Here is a 15,628-nt window from a genome sequence, read left to right as displayed (position 1 = left end):
TTTTTACATTTTTTTTGAAAATATTTATGTTTTTGATAGTTATTTTGTTTTGTTGGGCAGTCTTGAACATGCCATCGTGTATGCTGTGACTAAAGGTCATAGGTTAAACCTTAATTGTGTCGTTAGTGAACAATGAAAACGGGAAAGTTCAGAAGCTGACTCAAACCTAATACTGTCAATTCCGGTCTAAACATTTTTCTCAAGTTCTAGCTAATTTCTAATCTTGTTACACGTCCTTTTATTTAAAAACTACTACTAATTGTTTAAATACTGTGTCGCTTATGTGTCAGTGAGGGAACAACAGCTCTTTCGTTGGCAGGAACCAATCTTGTGACGCACAAGCGTGTCACCCCGTTGGAATTCATTGTAGGTCATTATATATACCAGTATAACAACATACCAGTCTGACTCTCAATTTTAGTCTTTCAGAGAACACTAGATTTATCACACAGCGACTTAACATTATATATCAAATCAAATCAACTTTATTTATATAGCACTTTTCCTGCAAGGAGATGCAACACAAAGTGCTTTCCAGAATTAAAACAATTTCCACAATTAAAAAGGAAAACAATGAAGCAAAAAGAGGAGTTAAAAGCTGAAGAATAAGAACATAAAATCGGACAAAAAGGATAAAAACATAATAAAAGCTCAACAATATGAGTTAAAAGCCTGATTAAAAAGGTGCGTCTTTAATCTTCTTTTAAAAATATCAACAGTCTCCGCAGTCCTGAGGCTCTCCGGCAGGCTGTTCCACAGGTGGGGGGGCCATAGTGGCTAAATGCTGCCTCACCGTGGGTTTTAGTTCTGGGTTTTGGTTTCGCTAAAAGGCCAGTGCCGGAGGACCGCAGGTTATACATACTATATATGGATATACATACATATATATACACAACTATATATTACTATATATAATGTCAAAATAAGAAAAAAATAAGAAAACTCCAACATTTTAAAGTCTTTCCATGAGGCATTGTGTCTGAGCAATGCATTCATTGGGGTGCTGCAATGACGTCAGCATCCATCTGAGCTTTGGGTATTCTGGCTCCCTCTGGTGGACAGAAGCAGCATTGCAGCGCCATACAACACTTTCTATTATTACTATGCTCCTCCAATGAAATTGTTTTAAATTGTTGTGTGCTCCCCCACTTATAATAAAGTCGTATTGGTACATGTTTGTATATTTCTGAGGTATAAAGTTTGAGTGTTCTGTGTGAGTTTAACTTTATTTTAACTTTAAATTTATTAGGTGCTGCTAATGCACCGTAATTTACTGTAATTAGGTCCCTTTTATTGCAAATGTTGATCTGAAATCAAAGAATGTCAAAGTCCAGGAACGAATATATAATGTTTGGAACGTATAAAAGATTGTTTCTTTGCATTCACAGATGTTGAAGATTTGAAATGAAATAAAGACACAAGTCAAATTGTTCCCTTATTAACAAGTACACAAGTGTAGTATTTCCTTTTATTTATATATGCAAGCAAGTTTATGTCTTTACAAATAAAAAAAGCCACTGTCTGCCCAAGCTGTTGGCACAGATATGTACAAAATAGGGGAGTGAATCCAACAAAGCTACGAAGCAACCAGAGTGGAGTACAAAAATCTACGATGGAGAAAGTGAAAAATAAATAAATCTCCCTACGTCCAAAATGTCCAACCCGATGTACAGCATATGGAAATAGACGTTCGGTTTCAGGTAGCAGACTCCTGATCGGCTTGGCTGTCTGGTGTGCAGCTCGTGATGAACGAGAGCTCAATTTATTCAGGCACAGATTGTTCATCCTGGATTGACAGCTGACATTTTAGAGCTGCACAAACACCAAACCCGCACGGAATGACAAGGAATTCTAGTCAAGGTTTTAGAAGGTTTGCTTCATGCTGAAATCACACACAACACAAACCAGGGTGGAGGAATACCGTAGTGTGAGTCCAGGTCAGCAGTGGACAGACAAAAAGGACGCGGGATTAGGAGGCGTGTCGTTACAACACATATTGATTTTTTACAAGAACTTGTGGATAGAACGGGAAAAGTCAAAGAAACGAGGAGCAAACAGCTCACATCCTCTTCTCGTTTGACAATCATCATCATCATCAATAATCACTTTGTTTTGTTGCTTCTTCACATGCTTCAATTTTGGTAGCATCGGACATCAGACGGTACACGGATTCCCATTCTTGATTTGTTTCGCTTCGGTACATTAGCGTACCAAACGGACAAAAACAAGTAGATATGACCAAAGTAGCGTGCCGCCATTGTTCGATAAAGATACAGAACAAGGCTACTTCAGCCAATAAGGAACTTCCATTTATGAAAGCATGTTGTTCGCTTCCCGTGTCCAAAATAAATCGCGCACGGAGGCGCACCATTACACCCCAACCGCTATGTTTTACCTCACCTTCAAGTTTGATACTAAGCTTATTTTTGGTTTTGTTGGCAGCTCTTGTAGTTTTGTTGCTTTGACTTTGTGCTTTTGACTCGGAAAAAAAGACAGAAATTTTCGATTGAAGTTGTTTCGAGGATGTGAGCTGATTGGGTAACGGGCGTCCAGAGCAATACATTACATCACAGCTGCAAATCTGTAAAAAAAAAAAAAAAAAGAAATAATAATAATAATAATAACACCATGGATCATATCACGTAAGACTTACAGGTTTTTTTTTCATGCAATTGTATGCCAGAAATGTAAGGTTAGGATTTATTTTTATTTTGGTCAAAATGGTACAATATATTGCTCTGGTGGTAGACAACAAAACAGGCTAGCGAGCTTAGCAACACCATTAGCAACAGCGACTGCAATACTGCGAGCTAAAGAGTGAAAACAAAACAAAAAGAGCAGAACAGCGCCAGTGGAAATGTATTTTTTTTTGTTGTTTTTTTTTTAAAATACTGTTTAATCGTTAAAATTATGACCACTTGAATGCATAACCATGCCACAAACAACAACTAGATTCACTGTCTTTTTTTTTTTTTTTTTTTTTAAACCTAAGAATAAGATTTTCTTCATTTGTATGAATTGATTTTTCATCTTTGTTATTTCTTCAGGTTATATAACCAGTGTTGCAAGACTATACACAGGCCCCACAGAAGGGACGTCAATGCACTTACACAAGAATAAGAGATAGAGAGCTCACGATGGCCAATAAGTGCACAAAAACAACTCTTTTTTTTTTTTATCTGAGGTTTAAAAACACTGACAAGACATCCATTGTCAGGCAATGAAATGATAGAATACTGTTACTGTAAAACTAGACCCTTAAAAATACTGACTGAACCTGAACACATCAGTCCTCCCTTGTCCATCATTGGCATGCATTTACACCACACAACTCAAAAGATTTCATTTCATTCGCTATACTTTCACCAAATTGGTATCCGTGTAATTAATCTAATAATAATAATTAATCTTTAGTCCTCCGGTAGTGTGCAGTACTTTGTGTGTGTAAATGCAGTCGTGATGTTGAGACTGAACTATCAGGAATCATTCTCCCTCCCAGCTCTTTCACATTTATGTATAGATTTGTACACAAACAGCATAATACTGCCTAGAAAAAAAAACAAGACACATTTTTGTATTGAAATGACTCACGTGTTGTTGTTTTTTTTTTTGTGTTTTTTTGTTTAAATGAAGAAATAAAAGCTGTTAATAGAAGAGTGAAATGTTGGTGATCAGTAAAATAGTTATGGCTCAGAGTGATGGCAATGATGGTCTTGTTGTGTTGTGTTGTGTTGTGTGTGTGTGTGTGTGTGTGTGTGTGTGTGTCTTTGCTGGTTGTCTCGTCATGAGGATATTAATCCAGAGGTGTCCAAAGCGCGGCCCGGGGGGCCATTTGCAGCTCATGGCTTGTTCATATTCAACTACTAAACTATGATTATTATCAAGAAAACACAAAAAATATCAACAAAAATAAGAAACATTTAGCAAATAATTAGCAAGTAATGATTTCAAGTAGAAATGTTAATACCAATAACACAAACAATCCAACAAGCACCATAGTTTGTGATTCAAACCAAAATAATAATTCTACATTCTTTGGATCGCTCTTTTGATATTTAGTATAAACTGTTGGAAATTATTATTATTTTTTTTTTTTCAAGGAGACCATTTTTTGTGGAGATACGTGCATACACCAATGGCTAAAATGATCCCGTCTTGCAATTTAAAAATCTTCCGGGATCCAGATTGTGAGCCGGATCTCCACCAAAATGTCATCAATTTAAATGAAAATTTCATTAAATCTTTTCAAGTTATTGAAAACCATTTTTTTAAAAATACTTTTTACGGTATATCACAGTTCACAGTTCATGATATCACAACTTTTCTATTAGGGTTGTGTCAAAATATTGAATATCATATTATTAAAAATAAAAAATAAAGAATCTAAATACTAGTACAGCATAACTTATAAGCATATCTACATTGTATTGGTATTTGGACACCCCTGCATTAATCAGTTTTTATTAACAATATCATCATTCGACCATCTCTACTGGCAGATAGAGACTCACATTCCATCACAGCTCTTAATCATCTCGATATATTATATTAAATGTGCCTCGGGACAGATTTATCTTAAGATGCCATCTTTCAAACTGCACTGAAATCCTACAAAATAGTGGCAATAAATGACGTTATAATACGCGAAGTAGCCACGAGTAACAGCCATTCACAGTAATCTCTTCTCACCGATGACGAGTCGTGTTTTTTTTTCCAGTGAGGAATTGAATACATCTCGTGACAAAAAGCGACAATTTGGTATCACCGGGGGCCTGATATAGTACGTACAAAGACCTAAAGTACTAAATAGCAAAAAATCCTAGAATCAAACTTCCGCAATGATTGGTGTTTACGCACGTGTGGGTGTTTGTGTATTTATTTTGTGTATTTATGTGTGCAGAATCACATCATGAAACTGTGAAAGTGATAACGACCCGTGAACCTCGCCCCACCCCCCGCCCCCCCCCAACCCGCTTTGCCCTCTCCACTTACCCCAATGGCAAAATGACACGAGAATAATGCTGGTTAAAAACGGTGGCAAAAATTCCAAAAAAGTGAGGAAAAACCTGGAAAGACAGTATGACGCCGACGGAACATTGGAAACTTTGTGCTGCTAAGATGTGCCGTTTCTGAGGACCGACCACACGTTTGTACAAAGATTGGCAGACGGGAAGGAAGAGAAGCCCAATTTCACGCTTGCAGGAGGGGCAATTAAAGTTAAGTGCTATTTAGTCGGGAGCAAGTCGGAGACAAAATTTCCACTTGTCAAGTATCCAATCAGGGCGGCACGGTGGTCTAGGGGTCTAGGGGTTAGCGCGCAGACCTCACAGCTAGGAGACCAGGGTTCAATCCCACCCTCGGGCATCTCTGTGTGGAGTTTGCATGTTCTCCCCGTGCATGCGTGGGTTTTCTCCGGGTACTCCGGTTTCCTCCCACATTCCAAAAAAACATGCTAGGTTAATTAGCCACTCCAAATTGTCCATAGGTATGAATGTGAGTGTGAATGGTTGTTTGTCTATATGTGCCCTGTGATTGGCTGGCGACCAGTACCCCGCCTTACGCCCGAAGACAGCTGGGATAGGCTCCAGGCGCGACCCTCGTGAGGAAAAGCGGTAGAAAATGAATGAATGAAGTATCCAATCATTGCTATATTTGGTACGTTAACATTGCAATGTACGCTTTTACCGGTCACCCCTTAACGGTTAAACTTGCTTAAGTGCATTTCGTTGAAAACAATAAATTGTTATTTGTGGTACATCCTTCCTTGGCAGTGCAATTCGTGAAATTGGGCTCCCGGATGAGAGTTGGGAAAAGGAACGAGGAGGGTTTTCGAAGTTAGCCAAGCTAGCCATCGGTACTCTTTTTTGAAGTACAAACTTCCCGTGGACAACGCTTGTCTGTAGTAGCGCTCGTCGTGATGTGGTGAAAGGACATAGCACAGCATAACACCACCGTACAACACCGACCATCCATCCATATATGTAAGCGTAGGAATGCTTGATAAGGGGAGGGGGGGGAATGGGGGCTCCAGACCAGCCAACCCCACCCGTGAAAAGAACAACTTACAGACACTGATGTCTTCCTCGTCTTCTGCTGATTCTTGCTTCAGTTTGTCGAGCCTTCCGCCTGTTCGCCCGTTTTTTGTTTTTGTTTTAAAGGTTCTCCTCCCATTCCCTGCGGAAGTGGTACATTTTTGGCTTCACACTTTGTCCTTCCTGACTCTGTTTGAAGGTTTCTTTGAAGTTTCTTCCCTGCAGTGACCCATAGCCTGCACATTACAGCTGAGCAATGTGTTGTAAACAAAGAATAGTAACAGTGTAAAAGTGACTACAGGGGTCTTGCAGTACTCGAAAAACGATATTAAGAAAGTCAAAAACAGGTTTTCTTTGCTCCGAATACAAATATTGAATCCTACGTTGCGTGAATTCACTTCAAATTAACGGCGATAAACGAGGGACGACCGTCGTCCATGTTGGCTTGGATTGTTTATAATGCGGTCCAACCACCGTTTTCCAACGGCCCCAAGTTTTCGATGATACGTTTGCCCTTTGCGGTATAATTCCACGGGTGCCTGACAAAGTTAAATTTCCATTTTTCCATTTCGTTTGTCATTTATCGCTATTTTGCATTGTTTCCTGTTTCCTAAAACTATAATTATTCCTGATAAAATTTATTTTGTTAATATTTTTGGGTGTCTGGAAAAACGATGAATTGCATCGACATTATTTCATATGAAAAAAAATTTGAAAAAAATCGAGGTTTCACGGTGTGAATTTGTGTTTAACACAAAAGCCAGCAATCAATTCAAGGATACTCTTCGATTAGACTAAACACGACATTCCTGGATCCAAGGTTCGTTATCACAATCCTTATATACGGTATTCCCAATGTCTTTTTAAAGTTAAATATAAGAAAAATATGTACAATCTTAAAAGAATCAACTACCTGCAACAAACATCGGGACAGTTGGGATCTTTGGCTTTTGTGGTATTTCCTCATGTCCTTCCGTGTACTTTGAGACGTTCAGTTACTACAGTCTCTAAAGCAGTAGTTGACTTTTGGGCCCAAAAATACTAACAAATGTCTGGTAAATTTTGCGGAATCTCTAATATTCGACTGCAATTGATGTCTTATTCCAACTAAAGGCTGTCCTGTTTAGCATCCTAGCATGGACCTAGCATGGACCTAGCATGGACCTAGCATGGACCGAGCATGGACCTAGCATGGACCTAGCATGGACCTAGCATGGACCTAGCATGGACCTTGCATGGACCTAGCATGGACCTAGCATGGACCTAGCATGGACCTAGCATGGACCTAGCATGGACCTAGCATGGACCTAGCATGGACCTTGCATGGACCTAGCATGGACCTAGCATGGACCGAGCATGGACCTAGCATGGACCTAGCATGGACCTAGCATGGACCTAGCATGGACCTAGCATGGACCTAGCATGGACCTAGCATGGACCTAGCATGGACCTTGCATGGACCTAGCATGGACCTAGCATGGACCTAGCATGGACCTTGCATGGACCTAGCATGGACCTAGCATGGACCTAGCATGGACCTAGCATGGACCTAGCATGGACCTAGCATGGACCTAGCATGGACCTAGCATAACATAGACGTCAGCAAAAGATGAGCTGTGGACGAAGGAGGACATCAGTGTCTTTGCTTTCATACTTTTTAGCGTTACCGATGTGTGTATTTCTGCGTTCCTTGTGTGCGTGATGTGTGTGCTGCGAGTGTGTGTGTGTGTGTGTGGGATCGTTGTGTGTGTGTGTGTGTGTGCGTGTCAGGTAAGTGTGTCTATCCTGTTTATGTGTAGGCATTCAGGCGTTCTTTGGAGCGTGTAGAATGGATGTCGTGCAGCTCCTGCTCCTCCTTTGACTTGATGTCTTCGTATTTCTGCATCCGACTGGCATCCTTCAGGTAGCCCCAGTTAGCGGCTAGCGCCATCAGGAAATGCACCTAAAGGGAGAGATTATTTTTGACGTAAAGTGTGCTTTCATGGTCAATGACACCTACAGATGGTACTCTGGTTAACAAAAAGTTCAGAACAGAATGTTGGAATGTTGACCTAAGTTAGCTCACACATAGCCACCTGTTTTCCTCCCAGATCTCCTTGTAACAGCACACAGACTCCATGACCTCACCACCATGAATTACCATTCAATCATCTTTGTCCATGATGTAAAAATAAAAACAACAAAAAAAACAACAAAAAAAACCTTAAACTGTATTATGGAAAGCAGGAAGTGAACAAATGTAACAGTTACTGATTGTAAAAGTACCAGATGGAGGGGTAGGATTTAATAAGCTTTGCTTCTTCCTACTCCTTTTGGACATGTGGAACTGGGAACTGATTATGGGATGCACTCAATTGGAATCTGATGCATGTTCAAATGAAATAAAACCATTACCATTACCATTACCATTACCATTACCATTACCATTACCATTACCATTACCATTACCATGATTATGGTAGCAACAGTTGAGCTGTTGGGACCAAAAGGGAGGACAATATTGGTGGACGTGTCTCCAGTCTCGGAGCTTTTTCATAATATTCATTTTCACTTGACTTTTTCTTCTCTTCAAGCTCATTTATTCCGACTTCACACGTAATTTTCACCCAAATTTGGGCAGCAGGGTGGAAACACAAACCATACCAAACGGTACTGCTTGGTGGAATTTGTTTTCAATATCACAACTCTATGATGGAATATAATAATATAATAATAATAAAAAAATAAAATAATATAATAAAACTAAACTAAACTAAACTAAACTAAACTAAACTAAACTAAACTAAACTAAAATAAAATAAAATAAAATAAAATAAAATAAAATAAAATAAAATAAAATAAAATAAAATAAAATAAAATAAAATAAAGGGCGGCACGGTGGTCTAGGGGTTAGCGCGCAGACCTCACAGCTAGGAGACCAGGGTTCAATCCCACCCCCGGGCATCTCTGTGTGGAGTTTGCATGTTCTCCCCGTGCATGCGTGGGTTTTCTCCGGGTACTCCGGTTTCCTCCCACATTCCAAAAACATGCTAGGTTAATTAGCCACTCCAAATTGTCCATAGGTATGAATGTGAGTGTGAATGGTTGTTTGTCTATATGTGCCCTGGGATTGGCTGGCGACCAGTCCATGGTGTACCCCGCCTTACGCCCGAAGACAGCTGGGATAGGCTCCAGCACCCCCCGCGACCCTCGTGAGGAAAAGCGGTAGAAAATGAATGAATGAATGAATGAAAATAAAATAAAATAAAATAAAATAAAATAAAATAAAATAAAATAAAATAAAATAAAATAAAATAAAATAAAATAAAAATAATACATTTTGTTTGTATAGCGCTTTTCAGAGTACTCAAAGATGCTTTACAGTAGAGAAAAATAAATAAAAATAGAGTTGAGTAAAAACAGAGTAAAAGATGCCTTAAAATACAAATATATCCAAACATTCATTCAGAGCTAAAACAAGACTAAAAGCGGGGCGGGGCGGGGCGGGGCGGGGCGCAGCAGTCAGATATAAAAAGTTAGACATAAAAAACGGATTTAAAGAGGTGGGTTTTTAGTTGTTTATTGAAACTGGGAAGGTCAGGGCAAGCACGGAGTGAATGGGGGCAAAGAGTTCCAGAGGGTGGGGGGGGGGGGGGGGGCAGCGATGGAGAAGGCTCTGTCTCCCCAGGTTGGGAGCTCGGTCTTACAGGGGAGTGCCAGGAGGTTGGAGTCTGAGGAGCGAAGGGGGGATTGTGTGGATGGAGGAGGTCTGTGAGATATGGGGGGGGTCAGATCGTGGAGGGCTTTGTAGGTGATGAGAAGGATTTTGAAACGGATACGTTGGATTGAAATATTTAAATCCTGTTACACATACGCTATTTCTGTCATGATAAAAACATAAATTGATTGCTGTTTAGAAAAATGACTTTTACTGCAGAGACTTTGGATTCATTATTTTTGGCACATATTACTGGAATTTTTGAAACTCTGCAGTTGGTGCCTCTGAAACCAAAGTGTGAGTGGGTGGAGTGTTTTTTGTTTTTCCCTTGGAATGGGTGCCAACCCCCCGTGAATGGAAGCAGCAATAGACAAGTGCAGAAATAGAAGGAGACGACACAAAGGCTTTAGAGGTACAGTATAACCAATAACATGCTGGGAGATTCATATTTCATGTATATATCATGTACGGTGCGTTTATGGCACAGAGATAAATGTGTGGTGGAAGCGTTTCAGATAACGACACAGCTTGGTGAGTCACTGCCAAGCCCCCCCACCTTCCCCCCTCCTCCCCCCTCCCTCCATCATGCTGGCTTCAAAACAAGGCTTCTTTTAGCCTTTTGCACAATTGCCAGCAAATATAGCTGAACACATTGCATTTCTTACACCAATAATACCCAAACTAAATATGTTATGGTAGATTACTGCAAGCGTGAATCACCATGGAAACTACATCATATGTAAAAACAGTCAGGATTTAGCGTTTTCACGGAATTCATTCATTCATTTTCTACCGCTTTTTCCTCACGAGGGTCGCGGGGGGTGCTGGAGCCTATCCCAGCTGTCTTCGGGCGAGAGGCGGGGTACACCCTGGACTGGTCGCCAGCCAATCACAGGGCACATATAGACAAACAACCATTCACACTCACATTCATACCTATGGACAATTTGGAGTCGCATGTTGTGGTTTTTTTTTACTTCTAAGGGCCAGTGGCGTCATTAGGCCTATTTTAAAATGTTCTTAAGCCCCCCTAAATAATTTGATATTTTTGATTGATTTTTTTTTCATTTTTTTATTTTTTATTTTTTTTACAAAAAAATGTCTGACAAATTATATATAATAGGGCAAAAGCAGGCTAATAAGCAGGCCAATACTAGCCTACTACTACTAGTAGTAGTACTAATAATCATTCATTAATTTTCTACTGCTTATTCTCGCGGGGGTGCTGGAGCCTATCCCAGCTGTCTTCGGGCGAGAGGCGGGGTACACCCTGGACTGGTCGCCAGCCAATCACAGGGCACATATAGACAAACAACCATTCACACTCACATTCATACCTATGGACAATTTGGAGTGGCTAATTAACCTAGCATGTTTTTGGAATGTGGGAGGAAACCGGAGTACCCGGAGAAAACCCACGCATGCACGGGGAGAACATGCAAACTCCACACAGAGATGGCCGAGGGTGGAATTGAACCCTGGTCTCCTAGCTGTGGGGTCTGCGCGCTAACCGCTAGACCGCCGTGCCGCCCGTTTTCACGGAATTGATAAATATTATTAAAGCGCTTTTGCGTCCCTTTCTAGTTAAACCTTGATAGTCCACCCCTCACTTCTCCACATCGTGTTTCCACCATGCGGATATTTACAGTTGCAGCACCAAACGTGACGACACGGCTTGAAGTCTGCACTTTCGACACGGGATTGCGTCATCATGCTTCACCCAATGCCGTCATGTCAATGAAAGAGTTATTTCCACAATACCGTGAGATGGTGTGAGATGGTGTGAGATGGTGTGAGATGGTGTGAGATGTTGTGTGCGGGTGCTCACCATAGCAATCACAGCAGCTCCCGCTCCCGCCAGCGCGCACACAAACAGGTGGAAGGTCAAGTCCAGCTGAAAGAGTCACAGTAAATACTTGGATCACAATCGGAGAGAGTTGGATTATTGACGTCTCCGCTGCGTTCAGTTCAAAGCCTGCAACGGTTCTCACCTCATTGGATTCACACATCTGCAAGAACTTCCCAGATCCCGTGCAAAGCTTCTTCTCCTCAGATATGGTGACGGCTCCTGATGAACAAATATGTCCAAGACTAAATGAAGCCGTATTTTTATTTCATATATCCAAACATTTTATGCATGTATTACATTTTTAAAAAGTGGTAATGATGAAACTGACTTGCTTCCGATCTACATGAATCCCTCGTTTATCACGGTTCATTGGTTCCAGACCCGACTGTGTATATAAGTACATAATAAGTATATTTCCGTTAAGTAGAACATCTTCTTTATAAACGGAATATTTTCGAAATCAGAGCATAGAAAATCTGTGTGCGACCTTCTAAATAACACTACTTTTAACACTACTAGAGCCCTCTAGACATGAAATAACACCCCTATAGTCACATTTACACTCATATTATGCAATGTAGAGTAAATAAGACGTCATATAAACTCATGGGTAGGAGTGTCATGACACTCAACTCACAAGACGATACATGACATTGGATCAAGATTTAAAATTTTATATAAAATATGACTGGACAATACTTAATTTAGGCCCAAAATACACCAAATTTGCTTAAATTTGCAGTTTTTTTTGTACTAATAATCAATAGGTTGCTGCATTTGTGTAGAAATTTTGCAAAATTTTATTCTGATAATATTACCATGATAATGGCTTGGGTTGTTAACGATAAATCGATGCGACTGTGTATTCGATTTGACAAGCGAGTGATACGGATAAGTATCAATATAGCAGCCTAAAGGATGGATAATGGATAAGAATCAGCCATAAAGTGGTTGATTGACAGTGCATCCCTTAAACAACGCTAGAGCTTGATGATGCTGACGACGTTACGTCTTAATTAACCTCGTGTACTCCTTTTCCTTGTTCAGTAGGAGGAATCTAATCTCTGTTGGGCTTCAACAATTGAGGCTGACGATGTGAGGTGGATATGTCAATGACTTAAAGCTTTTAGTCGAGCTGCACTTAAAAAAAAAAATGTTTTTTTTTAGATAGCAATGCTTCAAACCTTTGGTCTCGTAACGGCGATTCAAATTGTAGTCTTTAACCCTTGTATTATGTTACGGGTCAATTTGACCCGTTTCAGTTTTTGTGTTGACCAAAGTACTGGTTATCCTTTCTTTTTCTTCATGAAATTTTGTGACTTTTCCTCATCTAGGGTCATTAACACAAAAACTGAAACGGGTCAAATTGACCCGTAACACAATACAAGGTTAACTAGCATGATTTGTCAAAAACTGAAACGGGTCAAATTGATCCGTAACACAATACAAGGTTAACTAGCATGATTTGTCAAAAACTGAAACGGGTCAAATTGATCCGTAACATAATACAAGGTTAACTAGCATGATTTGTTAACCCTTGTATTATGTTACGGGTCAATTTGACCCGTTTCAGTTTTTGTGCTAGTTAATACAAGGTTAACTAGCATGATTTGTTAACCCTTGTATTATGTTACGGGTCAATTTGACCCGTTTCAGTTTTTGTGTTGACCAAAGTACTGGTTATCCTTTCTTTTTCTTCATGAAATTTTGTGACTTTTCCTCATCTAGGGTCATTAACACAAAAACTGAAACGGGTCAAATTGATCCGTAACATAATACAAGGTTAACTAGCATGATTTGTTAACCCTTGAAACGGGTCAAATTGATCCGTAACACAATACAAGGTTAACTAGCATGATTTGTCAAAAACTGAAACGGGTCAAATTGATCCGTAACATAATACAAGGTTAACTAGCATGATTTGTTAACCCTTGTATTATGTTACGGGTCAATTTGACCCGTTTGAGTTTTTGTGTTGACCAAAGTACTGGTTATCCTTTCTTTTTCTTCATGAAATTTTGTGACTTTTCCTCATCTAGGGTCATTAACACAAAAACTGAAACGGGTCAAATTGACCCGTAACATAATACAAGGTTAACTAGCATGATTTGTTAACCCTTGAAACGGGTCAAATTGATCCGTAACACAATACAAGGTTAACTAGCATGATTTGTCAAAAACTGAAACGGGTCAAATTGATCCGTAACATAATACAAGGTTAACTAGCATGATTTGTTAACCCTTGTATTATGTTACGGGTCAATTTGACCCGTTTCAGTTTTTGTGTTGACCAAAGTACTGGTTATCCTTTCTTTTTCTTCATGAAATTTTGTGACTTTTCCTCATCTAGGGTCATTAACACAAAAACTGAAACGGGTCAAATTGACCCGTAACACAATACAAGGTTAACTAGCATGATTTGTCAAAAACTGAAACGGGTCAAATTGATCCGTAACACAATACAAGGTTAACTAGCATGATTTGTCAAAAACTGAAACGGGTCAAATTGATCCGTAACATAATACAAGGTTAACTAGCATGATTTGTTAACCCTTGTATTATGTTACGGGTCAATTTGACCCGTTTCAGTTTTTGTGTTGACCAAAGTACTGGTTATCCTTTCTTTTTCTTCATGAAATTTTGTGACTTTTCCTCATCTAGGGTCATTAACACAAAAACTGAAACGGGTCAAATTGACCCGTAACATAATACAAGGGTTAACAAATCATGCTAGTTAACCAAAAACACAGTCGCCAATTAACCCACGGGTCAAATTGCCCCATAACATAATACAAGGTTAACTAGCATGATTTGTTAACCCTTGTATTATGTTGACCCGTTTCAGTTTTTGTGTTAATGACCCTAGATGAGGAAAAGTCACTGAAACGGGTCAAATTGACCCGTAACATAATACAAGGGTTAAAGACAAGCATCTGCTCTCCACAAGCTAAAGCCACAACTTCATGAATAAATACTTAACGGCCCATTCTGCATCAAGCATGAGCGGACATTTTTGTGGGTAAATTCCCAACACGAGTAAAGGTAACGTTGATTTCCATATGTATATTCTATATTGATTGTTTTAACTGTGGTGTAAACATTCAAACTGAAGTACGGACGGATGGACGTGATTGAAGTTTGTCTCAAACACGAGTCGTCCATCTTATCTTAGGTACGTACCAAACTGACGCAGGTCCACGCAGAATTTGGGTCCCTCAAGCAAGCTGGTGTTCTTACACATGGACCAAACATTGAAGTACATGAAGACCGGCAGGCTGGTGAAGGCGGTCACACCCAGCCACACCAGGAAGAAGACGTAGGCCAGGAACATCAGCTGCACAAACACAAAGTCGCCAAACATTAGAACCGTCTTCACGTTCTAACTCTCATTTTAGATCGTGTGTATTTCATATACTACATTTATTGTCCTTTATAACGACAATATTTATATTATTTAAATTATTTGTACAAATGACTGTACATTGTTTTTCATATTTGATGTCATCTATTTATTCTCCACATTATTATTATTTATTATGATGCGGGAGCCAGGCAACGACATTTCCTTGGCAATTTCACTGCTGTGGAAGGAAGGAAGGAAGGAAGGAGGAAAGGAAGAAAGGAAGAAAGGAAGGAAGGAAGGAAGGAAGGAAGGAAGGAAGGAAGGAAGGAATGATGGATGGATGGATGGATGCATGGAAGGAAGGAGTGAAGGATGGATGCAAGGAAGGAAGGAAGAAAGGAAGGAAGGATTAATGGACTGATGGACTGATGGAAGGATGGAAGGAAGGATGGAAGGAAGGAAGGATGGAATGAAGGAAGGAAGGAAGGAAGGAAGGATGGATGGATGCATGGAAGGAAGGAGTGAAGGATGGATGCATGGATGCAAGGAAGGAAGGAAGGAAGGAAGGAGGAAAGGAAGGAGGAAAGGAAGGAAGGAAGGAAGGAAGGAAGGAAGGAAGGAAGGAAGGAAGGAAGGAAGGAAGGAAGGAAGGAAGGAAGGAAGGATGGATGGATGGATGCATGGAAGGAAGGAGTGAAGGATGGATG

At 39.9% G+C, this 15,628-nt stretch overlaps 1 protein-coding gene across 1 annotated transcript in view; it reads right to left on the bottom strand.

Moving 5' to 3' along the window:
* Positions 1–1,454: 1,454 nt before the first annotated feature.
* Positions 1,455–15,628, bottom strand: part of gpm6ab (glycoprotein M6Ab) — a 29,392-nt gene continuing 15,218 nt past the window's right edge. The window contains exons 4-7 of the mRNA XM_058067409.1: positions 14,759–14,912; positions 11,721–11,797; positions 11,558–11,623; positions 1,455–7,974 (exon numbers count right to left, since the gene is read on the bottom strand). Of these exons, the coding sequence (XP_057923392.1) occupies positions 7,822–7,974; positions 11,558–11,623; positions 11,721–11,797; positions 14,759–14,912 (450 nt within the window). The 3' untranslated portion in view covers positions 1,455–7,821. The remainder of the gene's footprint in view (positions 7,975–11,557; positions 11,624–11,720; positions 11,798–14,758; positions 14,913–15,628) is intronic.

This window comes from Doryrhamphus excisus, chromosome 1, assembly GCF_030265055.1.
Source record: "Doryrhamphus excisus isolate RoL2022-K1 chromosome 1, RoL_Dexc_1.0, whole genome shotgun sequence".
NCBI lineage: Eukaryota > Metazoa > Chordata > Actinopteri > Syngnathiformes > Syngnathidae > Doryrhamphus > Doryrhamphus excisus.
The sequence above is the reverse complement of the archived record's forward strand: the minus strand, read 5'-3'. Positions and strand labels throughout refer to the sequence as shown.